The following is a 17,984-nucleotide window of genomic DNA, read 5'->3' on the forward strand; positions in this document are numbered from 1 at the left end:
AAAAGCACGGCTGTCTGGGCTCAGTGCCTTCTCTGCTCTGGCAGTCTGCAGCTGCCAGAACAATTTGGATTTTTTCTTTTTTTTTAAAGATGAAATAGTTCAGAGCATCTCTAAAACTGAATTTGTGGCATAAAAGAAGTAAGCATATATACCTTATCTGCGCTATCTAGTTGCCTGTGATCTACCAAGCGTGAATGACTAAGGTCAAGAGCCCTCCTTAAATTCTACCAGGGACTGTGGCTAAGAGTAATGGAACAAAATTTAAAAAAGGAAAATTTAAGTTGGATATCATGAAATCCCTCTGATATTAGATAACTTGGAGATGCTTGTCTTAAGCATTCCTACATTTTTGTAATGCTTAGTTCAAATTACATAGAGCTGAGTCACAAGTGGGCATGTTCTGGAAGCCCTCTGCTAGGCTGTCTCAGTGACGAGGGTAAGTAGGGCTTAGATGTCTTCGTGGACCTTTCTGAGTACACCCCTCAAAGCTTTGTTTTGCCTCATCTCTCTAAAATATAGGACCACAAATTCAACTGGCCTTTTGCTGGGTCTCTGGATTGCAGAGACCTCTTTAGTTTATTTACTATGTCTCTTGTCTCTTGGTCTGCAAATTACTTCCCTTCAGGAGACATGGGCTGAAGTAATTGATTGAAGTAACTCAACAGCTGTTGCATCCCAAAATACATAGTGGTCGTATAATTGGCAAAATGGCAAGGAGCCAGCACAACTAGATTTCATGTAAACCACATCATTTTCTTCTAAGGATTGAAAAGAGCTGTTCAGATGCGGTACCCAAATTTTTGAAAGGGAAGAAGCTGCTCTGCTTCAGAATCTTTCCCTTGGGGTCCAAGCTGCTGCATTTTCCTTAAAGAGTTGATCCCTAGCCTGCATATTTTAATGGTTTACCATCCTGGAAGTTAGGTTGCAGCCTTGGAAGAATAAATCTATTAGCTTGGCTGGGCCCAGAAAGTAGGCATTTTCCATTTAATAGATCACCAATAATGAACTTAATTGATACAGCTGGCAATGTGGTTATATTTTATATTAGTAATTCTTCATAATTCTTTTTAAGTCTGTATGGTCAGACAGAGTAACATCTACCAGGTGAAACAGAAGTACCTATATTTTGGAAAACAAACAAACTCTTTAAACAACCCCCAAACTTCCCAATTCCCTTCAGGCTCCTTCTTTGAATACATTTATCAAGATGAAATGTGTCCCAATAAGAAGGACCAGTGTAAGACCTGTGAATCAGGTAATTTCCTCATCAAGCCCTGCTTTGAATACTCCATAGACATTTTGAGGGCTTTTTACACAAATGTAATTTTTACTCTAACTGAATGATTTTCCAAGTTCAGGAACAGTTTTTTGTTCTGACTATATATTGCATCTCTTCTTCAATCTGTTGCTTTTGAAACTTCTCAGGAGTACTGTGTGGTGTTGGTGGTTAACGCAAGTCCTTCCAACCCATTCCCAATGGGTGTGAGGAGAACTCAGCCCTCAGAGGAGTGCATTCAAAGTGTGTGAAATACCTGTTTAGTAGATTTGGCTTTCATTTATATACTTTCATTCTAATTAACGTTGTTATCTGGCATAGTTAGTTTAGGCAAATGTTCCACATCTTAAAAGGTGCTTTTTATATTTTAACTGCTGTTACATAGAATGTGAATGTGTGGGGTTCTTTTTTGTTGGCTTGTTTTGTTTGTTTTGTTTTTTAAGCTTCATGCGGTTAGTTCATTCTGCCGATTTTGCTGGCAGAAGTGATAGGATCTCTAGCTTATCTTTCAAAATAATTCTTAAATTGCAGAATGATTTTTGAATAGTTGTGTGTACTTACATAGTACATCACAATTATGTTAGGTAAGTTCATATGAGTGCTAAGAAAACTTTTTAGGTACTAATTATATATTCCTGCCTTGCAAACTATTTACAGAACATATACATGTTTAAATTTCTTAATTCAATAATTCTTAAGAGTGGGATGTGGAAATTAGGTTGGACATGAGAATCAAAGTTTTATTTCCTTTGAAAAGGCCCAGATTTACCAGTGCCTCTTGCAGTATGAACACTACCTTTCATATTAAGAATTTTAATACCTTTGTATGTATTTATATACCTTTCATATTAAGACAGTTTAAGCATTTCATTAAAATAATGCTACTTTCATCTGCCACTACTTCTGTCTCTAGAGCAGAATATAGTAAGTGTTTAAACAATTATTTTTTACAAATTTGGACAGGAGATAATGCTATGTGTAATTGCAGATGGAGGAGTTTGGAGTGCATGGAATGCCCTGATTTACACCCCGTTTTAAGATGAGCCAGTCTTCCTAACAGTGTTGTGTGGATTTCTACAGAATCTTCAGTTATTTTTTACAGAGCTCCTTAAGAAATTATACTGGATTTACTGTAGTCCAAACTCTTTAGTTTTGTAGTTAAGAGTAAGCTGATGACTATAGTGTTAATAAAATGATTGTATGGTATTGTTAAGATGTGTAAAGTACTGCAGAGGGCCAGAATTCTTTCACAGGGTGTTATGTTGTCTAACGAATTAGTTGATCAACAATTAAAGCGTGAAGTAAGAATTCTTAAACTGCCTTTCTTTTGAAAACAGTGTTAAATAAACCAGACTTCTTAGGTAGGAAAGCAAGCTTAGATAGTCTATCCCTGTTCAAGAGAGTTTGCCAATGCAGACATACCAAGTCAAACTAGTTTTTCATTTTCATCGAATCGTGGGAGAAAGGGTTATAACTCTGATGTTACTTGTATTTGTGACATTACCTCTAACAGTAAAGTACTCCTTGAGGATTCTGAAACATTGGCTCACTTTGGATGTGGAGGGAAGACTGCCACCTGCTGAATCAGTCACATTTGTTCTGCATCTTGTGTGTTTTTCTTAGGGCAAATTGGAAAATCTTTTAGATAACTTTTAGGGGTATTTTTTAACCAATTTTTTTGTGATGTGCATTTTTGAGCTTAAATAAATGCCCACCTTAATGGTGGAGAGATACAAAATATGTCCTTAATAAAATTATATTTAAAATCTCTAAAAAGAAATCCTAAAATATACTTTGCTAAAATAAGAGGTATCAGCTACACTAGTATGTGTGATAAATTAAGTAATAGGGCCATCCAAATTGATAATGATAAAGCCTTTCGTAGCTATAAAATCTTTTATTCTTCCCTTTTTGCTATCTGAATAAATTATGAAATATTTTTTAGTCACAGTGTTCACAGAGTTTTTATTGTTTCTTTTTAGATAAGATGGGAAAAAAACATCACACTGGGGGAGCCCCCAGGATTCTTGCACTCCTGGTGGTGGTAAGTGTCAATTTTCTTTTCCTCTGATTTTTTTAGAATATGCTGATTGTGAGTTTTAATGGCTGGAGGAAAGAAGTTCAGGTGAACATTGTGAAAAGGATGTGAAGATGAGGATCAAGAACTGTTTTCTTGGAAAGTGATGAAAGAAAGAAAATTAGATATTATATACTTAAAAATAATCACAAAGTATAATGTTATTTACAATTTTATTAGGTCCATATTCAATCCAAAAAAATGGACTCTTTTGCTCTCTCTCTCTCCCCCCCCCCCCCCCCCATCACTGGACAAAAAGAAATACTATATAGCAGATCGATAACACAGCAGCTTTGAAAGAAGATGGCATGCATTTCTTTGTTCACTATCTTCCAGTAGATTGTGCCTTTAAGAGATCATTCTCCATGTCCTAAATAACTGCATTTGAAAAAATTTTTATACATATATACACACACACACACACACACACACACACACACACACACACACACGTATATATACACACACAGAGAGACTGCAAATAGATATGCACTTCCTCAGTCTTTAGTCCACATTCTAGTCACGGGAAGAGCATATGAAAGCAATTAGCTGAGCCATAGCTACCAGCCTTTTTGAGAGGCAGTATATGATAACATGGGCTTGGTGTTGCAGTAGCTGCATTTGCATAGTTTCTCTCAGTTTAGAATATGGGCAGGACACAGAGCTCAACTGTAATTTTTTATGCATGGTGCTATTTGCTTATATGTATTGGTGAGCAGAGATATATTTCTGTATATAAAATTCCCAAGAAAAAGAGTGTTCATAGGCACTGCTGTTTAGTTGTATTAATTGAGTGATGGAAGCCTGAGAAGGTGAACTTGTTCTGCATACCACTGATATCAGCATTATTCTTAATTTTGATTGTTTGCAGCAGAGTGGTCTCATTTTCCACAGTTCTAAACTATGGTGCTGGGCTGAGTTGCAGAGGATTATGTCTAAAACAATAAAGAAACAAAATGAAACTCTAACAGATTTTATTCTTCTAATTGTTCTAGCATACTGATAATTTTATTCTAGAAACTTTGTGGCTGACATTGCTATCATAGTTAAGTATCTTACATACTATTTCTTAACAGTTCAGAGATACTTGTAGTGTGTTGGAGTTGATTCATGTGTAACTGAAAGATGGGGGGAAAAGATTTATCAGAGTATCATGATTTCCTTTCTCTCTTTATAACCCAAGAGCTTTAAGATGGCATACCCTTCTATCTCCTACTCTTATCCATACACTTGTTTCTCTAGGAGCTTTTGTTTAAAGGACAGTATGGGACCCTGGAAGAACTCCCAGCATTCTCTTCATTTTCGTGCCTTTTCCAAGTATTATCGTATGAATCTGTCCCTTCCAGTGCTTTGTGGTAGTAAATTGCAGCAGTCACAGAGGTATGAGGTTAAATGCAGAGCTAAAGTAATTTTCTTTATACTCCAAAATCTTATATATTAGACTTGCTTCTGAGTTTACGCTACTGTGGTTTTAAAGGAATACCGCACTGCTTGCCTCAGAAAATCAGATAATAGGACTTTATTCTTCACAGGCATTTTAGAAAGTTAAATTCTTTCACAGAGGTAAGTGTTTTCAGCTCTTGACTAGAAAGTGATATGTCTATTTCTGTTTATAAACATGTATGTGTGGTGTGCATACTCCATAAAGTCTATATGAGAATTACAACATTTTTCTCACCATATCTGTAACTTCTTAACTTGCAGTGTATTTTGGGATCTCTACTGTGCAGCTCCAGAAAGACGAGAAACATGTGAGCATTCAAGTGAAGCAAAAGCCTTTCATGACTATGTAAGTTTTGTATATCTTTACCATGTTTTAATAAATTGTATGTATGAATATGATAGAGAAGTATTTCTGTGGGACAGTGACTCAAAAACACAGGAGTCTGTTGTATGTAAGTACTCTCATTGCTTCCAGGGTGCCTTAGAATTAGGACTGTCTAATCCTCTGATTACTCAGTGCCATACAGGAAACTCCTGGAACCCATATCACAGGTCATGTTTTGAATGTATATCGCAAGTCATATTTTGAAGCTTTACTAGCACTTGGTAGAGCTTCAGAGTGCTACCCACATATTTATACAGAACAAAACATTATACCCTCTCTCCCTCATGGACACATCAGCTTGGCCTCAGTTGCAAAGGCCCAGGCGAGATGGAGACACAGATATGTGTTGTCTGAATAACTATTCCCTGTCAATGCTAAAGAAAAAGCAGTTCAGTAGAACTGATCCCATGGCTTCTGGCAGGACCATACTGCCTTAATATGTGATTGTTCTTCAGATATTTTTGTACCTTGAAATAAGTATTTTTTGTCATGGTAATAAAAACACTCGTGGAACAAGTTAAACGTAAAATCATCTGGTTCAAGAGAACAGCAGAAATCAAGGGAAAGGGACAGAAGTATTATGCCAGTTTTGACCCCATTGAGTCTCAGTTCAAAGCACAGCAGGGAATTTGGTGGTGCCTTGCCTGCAAGGTCCAAAGAAGTGCTCTAGAAACTAGGGACCACAACACTGCAATACTCAATTCCTTTTTCTCCACTACCATAATGTAAATGGAGAACTTCAGAACTTGGGATTTGCATTCCAGAGTTGGAATGGAATTTGGGATATATTTACTATTCCAGCTTTTTTCCATCTGGTGATTTTCTTTCTACTGACGAAATCTGCAGAAGGCTGACTGAGCTGGGTTTTTCACTCCTTTCAGCCATTCATATAATATAAAGGGAGAATATAACTTTAGTCCATGATAATCTGAAACCTCTTTCCTTGAGTATTTTCCAGGTCTGTCTTACAAATATTTTATAGTTATTACAGAAAAGTATTTCTACACATAACAGGAAAATCAGACTGCCATTCCACAATGTCTTACAAACACAAATTTGGAAAAGCCTTGATGAAACAGCTAAGTGTTCATGTTCCATAACGTATTTGATTTCAGGTTATTTACCCAAATTGTCGTAATCTGATGACTGCTCAGCATCCTGTAGTATGTGACCTATGTGATCTTGCCTTATTTGTAGTTAACAGAGACTGTTTTACAAATGCACTATCAACACAGTTAGAACTATTCAGCATATTGTACTTACAGGCCAATGACACTTTAGTACCCTGTCCTTATTAGTTAGATTTTGAGGCTGACTGGTGGAGGAGCTTGGATAACTTTGCACAGGAGTGTCCATGCTACATTGATCACTTAGTTGTCATAATCAATGAAAAAATATGTGAGAGAGGGGAAGATTGGAAAAAAAAATATGAGGAAGTTTTCCATCCACAGAAGTATTAAGGTCAACCAACTTGGTAAAGTGCGTTCCTCAAATCAAAACCAACGTATTGCAAGTAAGATTTCTGCAGTCTTTTATCCCTTTTCTGCTTTAAATATACACTTGTGGAAAAAATACAGTATTTCAATAGCTTTGCTGTTGTTTTGAATGCTTGTTTTAAGAGCAAGGTTCAGTTCCTCCGTGAAGGAGGAATAGTTTCACAGTAGGGAATGACTGCAGGGAAATAAATTTGTGGAGATCAAAATGCACAGTATGACAGTTGAATTCAGCAGAGTATTGTTCCCTCACAATGTAATGTGTATCACAAAAGGCAAAAACTTATGAAACCTGTAAAAGTTGTTGTGAAATCATTGTGGAATGAAATTATCAATGAGAGGAAATTTTAAATGACAGAAGTACTTGGAAATCGAAGAAGAGATGAATTCCACACTCCTTTAAACTCACCAGAGTTTCATTGATCAGTTAGATCACTATTGAATGTGAATTTTGAGGTATACTAAGAATTCGAGCAGCTGAATCAAAATTATGTTTAATAAAAAAAATGTTGTCTTAGTGTCACTTTTAAAGTGTTTATGACTTCTACAACTCTTGGTTTATTGCATGGTCTTACTGCTCAATTCAGTCTGCTATGTATTGACATAATTCAAAAAAACTGAGAAAATACTCCAATGACTTCTGTGTGTGATACAACTGTGTGCTTGTGTGAGTGTTTAAATTACTATAGAGTGTCTTGTTTGATGAAGAATAAATGAGGTCATGATATGCTTCTGTATGTACATCAGTCTGCATAAGGGAGGATGAATGTTTATTTTAATATAATTTGGTTTATTTTATAAAAACATTTGCCGAATATTTCTATAACCTACACTTTATTAATCTTTTGAGGTGACAAGAAAAACTAGCTGTTGCATAGTTTTTGTCACAGATGAAATAAACTTGTCTGATATCTGATGCTGTTGCTTACTGTCATGTGGTTTTTGCTTAGCAAAATAATCTGCATCGTGAAAAGTGTGTGCTTTTGAAATGTTATGTTTATTTAATACGAGTGTATTTTACATTCATATTAAAGCACAGGACAAGTAGTTATATAATACAGTCAAGCATATTTCATAGTAGTTGAACATAAACATTTATTAAATGCTTTGTGAAATCCTGATCCATGTAGAGTTTTGACATTGGCTCCAGAGAGGTCAAAATTCCATCATCAGTGAAGACCATCCTACTGCCAGTCACCAAAGTCTAGCTTCTAAGTCAGGTTGAGGGGTTTGATAATATCAAAGCACTGCTGGTAGATTGCAGATCAAGTAATAGAGCATTTGTAGTTGTACTGACATATTTAAAAACTGTAATTATCAAGTAGGAAAAGTACAGAAGGCCTGTTTATTATTTCATACTAGCAATTCAGATTTTTTTTTTTAAGTATGTGTTCTCTGACCTAAGAAAATTATTTATGGTGAATGTATGAGTGGTCCCTAGTTCTTACACCAGACAAGCCATGTTTAACACTAAGTAGGCTGAATTAGCTGACCCAGTATCTTTTCTGTCTTTGCTTCTGTAAGAAAAAGAAAGGTTTAAAAATGTTTGATGGAGGAGGGGATAACCTGGGCATGATTTAATGATTTCTGAAGAACTGCTGCCTCAGACAACTAAGTTGCTAGTCAGTCTGAAATGCACACAGGTTGACTCATAAAATGATTAGATAGAGAAAGAGTTGATTACTTTTCTATGTTAAGTCTCACAGTATCTTAACTGCAGTAGGAAAAAATTATGCCGTGTAAATTCTTTTTTTTAATTATTCTTTGGAAAACATTTTTTGATTGATGAGATTTATTTCATTATTTAATTTGTCATAAAATTTCAACATGTGCTTTGCTTGTTGTTGAATACAGCTAAATAACTGCAGCTGGACTTGATACATCTGCAGTGTACTTGGTGGGGGGGAAAGACTAGGAGAATCCTTCTTAGTATCTATGTATAGTGTTTTCTCAAAAAACAGTGCATATTAAGTTTTCTTTAACATCAGCTCTGCCTAATGCAAACTAAGTCTTGCCTGTGTGTGCCTGTCAGTTTATGCCACTAAATCTGTTCATGACTTTGTGTAAGAACAGTAAAAACAAAACTCCTTTAGATAACCATTATTTATATTTTCAGTTATATGCATATATATACATATTTCTCTATACAGTAGCATCCCTGTTCCACAAAGAAAGTGCTTGGAAGTACTATTTCCTTGTCTTTGGATTGTACTAATACAACTTTTGATTTTATCAAGCTGGTGAGAGGAGAAAAATCTTTCATGGCTGACAGCAGGAACATGAAGTGACTCTCAAGGTGGAGGCTGTAACTGCCTGCAATACTAACAACGTTCATCTTAGTAGAGATCAAATAAATAGGAAAGCAGAGGCCTATTCTGGCTTTAAAAAGAAGATAATGTATATTCATACTGAGTATAAGTGTTTACACTACATCCATATTATCTAAAAGGGATTCTAGTTTTATTTTCTATTGAGTTTTGCAGTTGGAAATGTTTTTCTGAGTGAACTAGGTTCTGAACTCATTAGTTACATTTACATAAATATATTTCAGGCTTGAAAAGAGAAATTATGTCTTGAAAGTACATATGCTGCATCGGAGAAGTAGGTTCTGCCCTTGAACTTTAACGTAAGCATTTTAGAATTAGAGTTAGAAATACCTTGTTTATGTTTCAGGTAACTTGGGAAAGAAAACTGGCTCACCTAGCCTATTAATATTGCATATATTTCAGTAAGAATAGCTTATTTGAAGCAGAAAACTCCCCATGTTTCTTTTCTAGGTACCTATTACTTTTGCCAGAGGAAAATCTCTATGTGCTTTGGAAATCTTGTGAAAAAAGTAATCATTTATAGGGACGCTCTGAGGCAAAGTTTAGTCTTTGCTGTAGAATGGGTTTTCCTTTCTTTGGTGTCCTAAGGAGACCTCTTCATCTCTCCAGTTAAGGTCTTGTCTCTCTTCGTTTTCAACTGAGTTGTTTTCCTGAAAGAAGCAAGTTCCAACACGAATATTGCTCCCTTCTCCTTTCCATTTGTTTACAAACTGAATTTGAAACTTACTGGGTCAAAAGGGAAAATAAAATGTAAATCTTGAGATTCCTCAGAGGAGACTGTTGGTTTTTAGACCCATCCCTGCCAATGAGTTTCTGACTGCCATAAGTGGCCATTCTCCTATTCCACAAGTTGACCATTCATTTGGATCTCAGGACTCTGGGTTTGGAAGGCTGGTACCTGAAAAGTTCTTTCTTGCAACTTGGTATCTTTATATAATGGTTAAAATCTTTTTACAGTCCAGAATTTCTTGTGCCTCCCTCCCATATTAGAATGGAAGTTCTTCAGCATGGTGTTGATGTAAAGAGGGATCTGTTATTTCTCACAAGTAGCTATTGTAAAATCCTGATTATTTTCCAGGTTAGGTTTTATTAGTGTCTTCTCCACAGCTCTTTGAAAGATCACTTTTGGTATGAGTAAGGGTCTCTTATTTAGTTTCATGGCTCCCAAAAGAATGCCAAGTAATTTAAAGGATAAGAAGAAGACACATTCACTGCCCCAGAGACTGTACAGTCTCATAAACTAGTATCACATTTCCACCTGATTTGTTAGCATTTTTTAATAGTAAGCTAAATGACAGGGAGTTTAGCTATACTTGAAGGCTGTAGGCTATATTAAAGACTATGCTATAATGAGTTCCATACAGATTATTCCTTTTGAAGATCTTAGTGATATAAATCAAACTTCTCTAGAGTTACTGGGCATAGTGCTTGGGCATTTGAGATGACTGATCAATCTCTTTATGTTACTATTTCATATTCAAAAACAATTTGGGTGTCTGGATTTATTCCTATATTTTATGGAAAAAAACCCCAAACACTTTTTTCCTTCTTCTTTGTGTCCAGGTTCCTTCAATAGAACGAAGGGGCACTTCCTTGCCGTAAATGCCCCAAAGACAATCGTTGGTCATTAGTGGTACAGAGAATTTGAGGGCCTGTGAAGATTTTTACATCTTTTTGAAGACTGAAGATTACTATGAAAGGTCTAGGAGAAAATGTTCTCTGATTAATCAGTGAATGTGTGTTGCAAATGACCATAAATCTCAAGCCCTTTGTGCCACAGCACAGTGAGACTGTATTCTGCAATGAGGACTGCTTTATTCTGTTTTCATGAAACTACCTTTTTTACCACTGAAACCCACACAGAATTGTCTTTTAGGTGACATTTTTGTTGACCTAAAACCCAGGAAATGTTATTCTATTCCATGATAAATTTTGAGAATGGATTTTTTTTTTTCTTGTGTCTCCAAGTGGTCTAACTCCATGATTAACAGCTGTTGTAATGCTTTCCAGACAGTCCATCACAGAATCTCCTTCTGTGCCTCTCATGTGTATCAGGGAGAAATTCATAGCTAGCTTAGGCTGTTCATTTTCTTGATTTCACTAGCTCTTGCTACTGTGGTCTTCTGCGGGCTGCCTAGCTAGGCAGCTTGCATTTCTGGGTCCTCCCTGGTTTCTTGCTGAAAATTGGATTGTAGGTCAGGCTTCCACCTGTCTAGTTCTGAGGAACAGAGGATGGAGAATGCACATTTACTCCTTCTGTTTTTATTAAAAAAAAAAAAAAAAAAAAAAAAAAAAGGCTGGAGAGCAAGAGTAGTACAGGCAGAGAGAGAATAAGTCAGAGAGAATCTACAAAATGCTGAGTTCATTGTCATTGTGTCATTCATTAGGAGAATGCCAAATTCAGTCACCATAGAATCCTGAAATGTATAGATCCATGACTGAGATGAAAAGATCAGTTCGCAACTCTATGAGCTGTTGGTTAGCCTTCCTGCAAACTCAGGGGAACCTCTCTCCATTCCTTTATTCTCTGTTTGCATTTTTGAGGTTCTCCATGTTCCCACGGGCTCTAATTAAAAGCTGAGAATCCCAAACACAGTTCTGCGGTTAGGTGTGATTTCTTTTGACTACTATGGAGTATGTGCAATGCCCTGCCTATTTTGCAGTTGGCCTACTTTGTCCAGTAATGCTTAAGGACTGTTCTACCAAAACATATGCCTTGGTTCTAAGTTATTCGATAATCCCCTATGGTAGTTCTGCAGAACTTGCGTAAGGGCATTTACATGTTTACTGGTCATCACTGTATCTGTATTGAGTATGTTCTTGAGACATACAATTGTCTTGAATTAAAGTCAAACTATGTAGATCCTGCCCTTGTCCACCTAGAGAATAGGTGATTTCTTAAGCTGGAATATACCTTTTTTTTAAGTTGTCGTAATATTCTTTACATAATCTATACTGACCTCTTAATGAAAAGCATCTCTTTCCATATAGTCACTGTTAAAATAGTGTACTTCACTTTTTTTTGTATAAAGTGTTCATTTTTAAGTATGAATGAAAAGCCTTTCTTTCCTGCTATCTTATTCCACAGAGGTATATCTCACTTCCCAGTGCTTAGATATATTTATAGTACAATACATTCTTAGATATGAAAGCTGGAAGGAGATGAAGGAAGCCTGGCATTTACTCTGAAATTTCATTTTGGAACACATTATATAAATCCATATGGTTAAAGACTGCCCTGGTCCGTTAGAAAAATAAAATGAACAATTAAGAAATCATATTCAATATAGAATACTTTAAGTAGCCTGTCTTACTAGGTGATGTGTCTTTGGTTTACTACATGCACAAACAAAAATCTGTAAGGCTCAAAGGTAAAGAAATGCTATTGTCAGTGCCTGAGTGGTATTTTGTATGAATGAGCTTCAGTATTAGAAGGCGAGCAACAAATCTCCAGTTAGTAAACTGTTTTGTGAAATGTGATAAACATTTGGAATTCTGTGTCTTCCTTGCAGCTGTAAGTTGCCCAGGATCACTATGTGAGAGGAGGTGAGTGTCCTCAGAGAAGGGGGCGAGGGGGCTGGGACGGTGTGGAGAGGGCAGCGTAGTAGTCACAGTTTGAGACTCTTCTTGTATGATTGGCAGAATCGTGCACAGGCAAGCTTAACATTTCCAGTCTCTTCAGCTGCTTAATTTTATTAACATAGTGTATGTTCGTTAGTGCAGTTGTTTGGAATGGAGTAACTGAAAGGCATGCTCCAGCCCTCACTCAAAGCAAGCATCCCTTACTGCAGTAAAGCTGCACTGACTTGTATCAGGATTTGGTCCACACATTTATGGATATATCTCAAGTAGCACAAAACGATGTTGTAGTGTTATTTGCAAGATCTATGAAACTGTTTTGTTTGCTCCTCAGAAATTGGCCAAGTTGAGAAACTGATACTTTCCTTCGACTGTAGGGACCCCTTTTGCAGGAAAACACACATTTATTATCCTTTTGTTTCATATTAAGACACTCCCCAAGAATTCTCCTTCTCACATTTCCCTGTAGAAAGATGTGTCCTTTCTGCCCCTGCCTGCCTTCATCATTCCCTCCCGTAAATGGTAGGATATTATAAAGACTTAGATTTCAGGTGCCCCGTGTCACGAATGTTAATTGTAAGCTTTGATAAAGAAATGTACACTGTCCACGTAAGTTTTTCTCTTTATAGAGATAGTTTCATAGGTCAGTTTACACTGTGCTTTTAATATGAGGACTAAACTATTTGTTGCAGGTAGAAAAATAGAATATATGCTCCCCAGAATTTCAACACTTATCTTTTAAGTGCAGATCTAATTTTCTCAGAATTTAGAAGTAAAATGGTTAAATCTTGACAGTATGAGCAACCGCCGTCTCCCCTAAGGGCAGTTTAGCTGCTCTTTCATTGTTCCCAAAGGGAGGCAGTGGACATGTTGAAAAAGTGCCTCTTTTCTAAGAATGTTTTATGCTTCATTTTCATCGAGAACGATAGGAGATAACAGCCTTTCTAACAAGGAGAGACTTTCATGGAATGTTCTGTAGAAAAAATAGTATATGTTCATAACAATATTAAAAAGATTCATATACACTGTATATGTATTTAAAACCATGCCAAATTTACAAAACAGGTAGGACAAAAAGAGGAAGCTTTTTGTTTTCTTTTGCTTGGAGGTAGAGAGGTGTGTGTGTAAGCATTCAACAGGCTATGGGAGAAGGGAGCGATAGGTCTAAGAGCTAAGGTGGAGAGTACCGGATAAAGCAGAAGTCAGAAGATTGGGGGAAGTGGCTATAATGCTCAGGCTGCTTCGCAACCTTCCAGAGTATTTAGTCTCTAGAATATATGGGTAAAATAGGGTTGTAAAATATATTTTTTCTACATGTTGATAGACACACTCTTAAATTATTAGAATCTTTTGCTAGCAATAGATTTCCTCATGAGTTTGTTCTTCTGTGTTCTGAAGCCTGATGCTTGCTTCATAATTAAAATAAATCCAAGGTAACTCTGCTCTAAAGTTATGACATGTTATTGTTTGGAAGGTGGCTTTAACTGTTTTTCAGAGCTATGTTGTTGAATGTATCTTACTTGAAAATTTCAAGCAACTAACTCCTGGCATGTTTGGAATAGAGCTGTGTTTATTCAAATTTCAATTTTTGGTTTTAATATGCTATAATGGAGTATTTATGCTACTACAGCAAAGCTTGTATTGTAATTTAAAATTTGGACTTAATGATTTGAAGTGAACTCGAAGCCTTTTTAATCAAGGTTTCAACAAAGAGAGCATATTTTTTGTTTTACAATTGAAGTTCTTTGTATACATAGATTTCATAGTACACATTTTACTCATTTAAAGCATGAAAGTAAGAACTGCTTAGTTTTAGGTATTCCCTCAGAAGTTGTAGAAATTTGGCTTGTTTTTAATTTGTTTTGCTTTTAAGAATGAGCATATATATGTTACCCTGAGTTTAAACAGTGTGCATTAAGAAATGGCCTATTTCTAAAATTTTGGTTTAGTAACTGTGTTTAAAAACATTATAATTACCGCCGTTCACATAAGGATCTCTTCCTATTCATTGTGTCGCGTGAACAGTATGTTTTTACAGTGCTCTAGGAAGTTATTAAAGGAGGTTAAGCTGTAGCTTGGTAACATTGGCAATATTAAATTGGCTAACAAATGGTCTGAATTTGGGGTTAAAGACCTTCTGACATTAATATTTAACATTGATTGTACATAATGCTTTACATCAATAAAGGACTGAACAAACATTTGATCAATAGAGAGCAAATGTTGGATGAAAACCTTGCAATAACTCACTTCCTGTGCCTTCCCCCGCCCCCAGCACGCACACACGGGTCTTGGCCCCGCTTGGTATTCTTTCTTCTGGTGTTTTATTTTCCCTATCAGCGTTTCATTTCCAGTTTATTATTCTAAATGAGTATAAAGATGTAGGTTGCCTTCTGTTAAATGTTTTCATTAAGAAGTTCCAGTTTAGCTAGTGAAATTTCTCTGTTAGATGATTACAAGCAGTTACTGTGAGAACTCTGCCTAGGTGTGTGCATCCATGTGTGTGTCTATATGTAGGGATATATTCCTGTCTACTAGAGTAATAAAGTACAAGCCAGTACTACTTCGATGTAAAGAATTTTTGTTTTCCTGACAACAGTATTTGGCTATATTCGAGGCACTTTGCTTAAATATGTTCTTCTTTAGCTTCATAAAAAGTAAAAGTGAAAGTGAGAGTCTTATTCCTGAACAATATGCCAAACAGATTTTGCAATAAGCTCGACTGCTCTGTTAATACCTCTAAGTGACTCATTTCAGACTTGCTTAACACATGCCTGGAAAAACCAAAGACTTATAATATCCATCTGCTCTCTAATATGATGAAAGATGAATCCTGAAGATCACAAATTGTGGGAGACATACAGCTCTTAATAAGAACAGCTGAACAACAAATGTCTTATGAGAGGTGGTGAAAAATGAAGTAATGAGGAGGAAAGGCAGGCAAGCCTCCTGAGGGAACATGGATATCCATGGCTGACTAGCACTGTCACATCCAAACATTACACTAAATATGAAATGCACATTATATAACACAAGTCACAGGGAACAGATAATAGTCTGTTTCATTTTTCTACCAAATTAATGCCCTAATATTACAAGTAATTGTGCTAACATGGATACTTGAGTTTACACAGGTTCTGTTTTACTTCAGAAGAAATGTGGTGCAGATCTCCATATTAGGATATCTGTTTTCAAAACGGGCTTTTGAAATCTTGGTTATTTTAATCCCCACATTAATATCATTCCAAGGAATGTACTTTTTTTAACTTAGCTGTTGAAAATATGTAAAACTTTAATGCATACAAATAAAGCATTTCATTTCCACATATAGCAGAAAAAAACATACATGCATACATGTGCACTTAGAGCAAAATGAAGACTGTGGCATAATCAAGAATGAAGATTAAGTCTGACTTAAGGTGAACTCTGCTTTGCTCCTTCTCATTCTAGGCAGTTTAAATGTGGCCCCTCCTTAACTTAAATGGGCAACTCTGTAGTGCTGTCAGAGTAAAGTATACAAGGTAGATTTATGCCAGTTAGCAAGGAAACCAATAACAAAACTCAGATGCAGCAGCCTGTAACCCATCAGAGGCTAATTTATCCTGCCAAGAAAGTAGTACTGTGCATAATTCACACCAAAAGAGGAACGCTCTGACATAAGAAGACAAAACTCATTATAAGATATATGATAAATATTATGTTTTGAACGATAGAGAATCTTGAAAACATTTTCCAATTCTGCTTTGGAATTCGCTTTCCATAAATGAATTACAAAGCTGAATTTTAGCCTATGAAATGTACAAAGTTCTTAACCATAAAATAGTTGAGGTAAGTTTCCATTTTAAGAGAGGGGGAAAAAGTATACAGGTAGCATATGTGCGTGTAGTGGAGTATCATGTTACACCATGTAAATCAATTCTACATAAATAAGATTTGCAGTGAGATTTGTAAAGGCAGACACTAGAATCCCTGTGGAGCATGACCTCATTGACTTTATAACAGATCAACACAGATGTTGCAATCTGCCCGTGCAGATCTGATGGTGGGATGAGGGTCTTTGGCCCTGAGCTGGCAAGCAATTTGAGTTGAGTAGCATTGTGAGTGTGAATACTCTCGTTAAGCTCCCGGGTATGTCTGCAGTATCAGGATCATATGAAACAGTATGAAAGTAATTAAAGCATTTTTATTTACTGTCTGATTTTAGTTATTTCTCCATATTTTTAGTTATTTCTCCAGACCAGCTCTTTAGTTACTTACTCTGTTTTTTTCTGAATATTCATTTGCAAAAGGACCTTTTTCTGATTCCCTCTGTTGTGAAGAAAGACTCTAAATTTCTGTTTATAAGAAGGACAAAACTCTGTGGAGGAGGGGTCCCCCGGAGAACTCTGTTGTAACTTTGCAGAAGGATTTTACTCAGTCCCAATAGTTCATTTATTACATTTTGTTTATTTCCCACTATTTTTATCGTTTTACAGTCTTCCATTCTGTGTACACCAACACAGTATTTTCTGAATCCTATTGCCAACTGCTTTATATTTCTTGCTTCAGTTGCTTTTCCCCCGTTGTTATATGGAGGTCATGTGGTGGGTTGGGGAATGATGGATCACAAGAGTATAGTTCCTACTATTCCGAAGTCAGATACAGCTGCTCTCTTGGCTTTCACTCATTTAGAATAGTTTACTTTCTGCTAGTTAGACAGTTTAATTTAGCATTTCCAGTAACTGCCCTCCTCCCTTGAAAGATAAACAAAATTAAAAATAAACAGTCTCCTACCAACTGTTCTTTCTCTCTGTGTGATGGCCATCCCTGGAGGGTTTGTGGAATCTTCCTTGATGCTGGAAAGAAAGGCTTCCTTTGGCCGTCTTCTGGGAAACTTCTTCCTTTAGCATTAGAAAGGAAGTTACTGATCAGTCAGCATTTCAGGTTTCTGTATTCCCGTTGTCAGTGGCCTTTCTCGATGCTCGGCTGTGCAGTTCTCTTGGATCTGGACAGCTTCCCGTTGCTGACTGAATACTGTTAATTCTTAGATAGTTAAAGTTGTGTATTCTCTATACCTTCATGAATATTCAGTCCAGACTTTGAAACAAAGCCTCTTCTTGTTCGCTCAGGTTTGAGATTTAATCCCGTGCCTTTCCAACAGAGGGACACACAGGAAAATTGCCATTTCACTTTTCTCTTAATAGGAAAAAGGAAGCTCCTTTGTATCCTTACTTTCTTTCCTGATAATTTGTAGAATCTTCCTGGAAGAAAATTGGTATTGTAAAGTCTTGTTGCAGCTCTGTAATATGTGGAGGGTTTTGCTGACATCTCTGTTCCTTAAATCATGTTCCTTAAGCTGTTTGAGGAACTCAGCTTTTATTATTTTTTAAAAATACCTTTCTTAGCCTGCTTGATTGCTTAGAAA

At 36.3% G+C, this 17,984-nt stretch overlaps 1 protein-coding gene across 3 annotated transcripts in view; it reads left to right on the forward strand.

The window, feature by feature from the left end:
• The window catches only part of LOC112983671 (single-stranded DNA-binding protein 2), a 193,678-nt gene that overhangs the window by 48,688 nt on the left and 127,006 nt on the right, over nt 1–17,984 (forward strand). For all 3 annotated transcript variants that reach the window (XM_064499882.1, XM_064499884.1, XM_064499883.1), the window contains exons 3-4: nt 3,259–3,320; nt 5,058–5,142. In XM_064499882.1, the coding sequence (XP_064355952.1) occupies nt 3,259–3,320; nt 5,058–5,142 (147 nt within the window). The remainder of the gene's footprint in view (nt 1–3,258; nt 3,321–5,057; nt 5,143–17,984) is intronic.

This window comes from Dromaius novaehollandiae, chromosome W (genome assembly GCF_036370855.1).
Source record: "Dromaius novaehollandiae isolate bDroNov1 chromosome W, bDroNov1.hap1, whole genome shotgun sequence".
NCBI lineage: Eukaryota > Metazoa > Chordata > Aves > Casuariiformes > Dromaiidae > Dromaius > Dromaius novaehollandiae.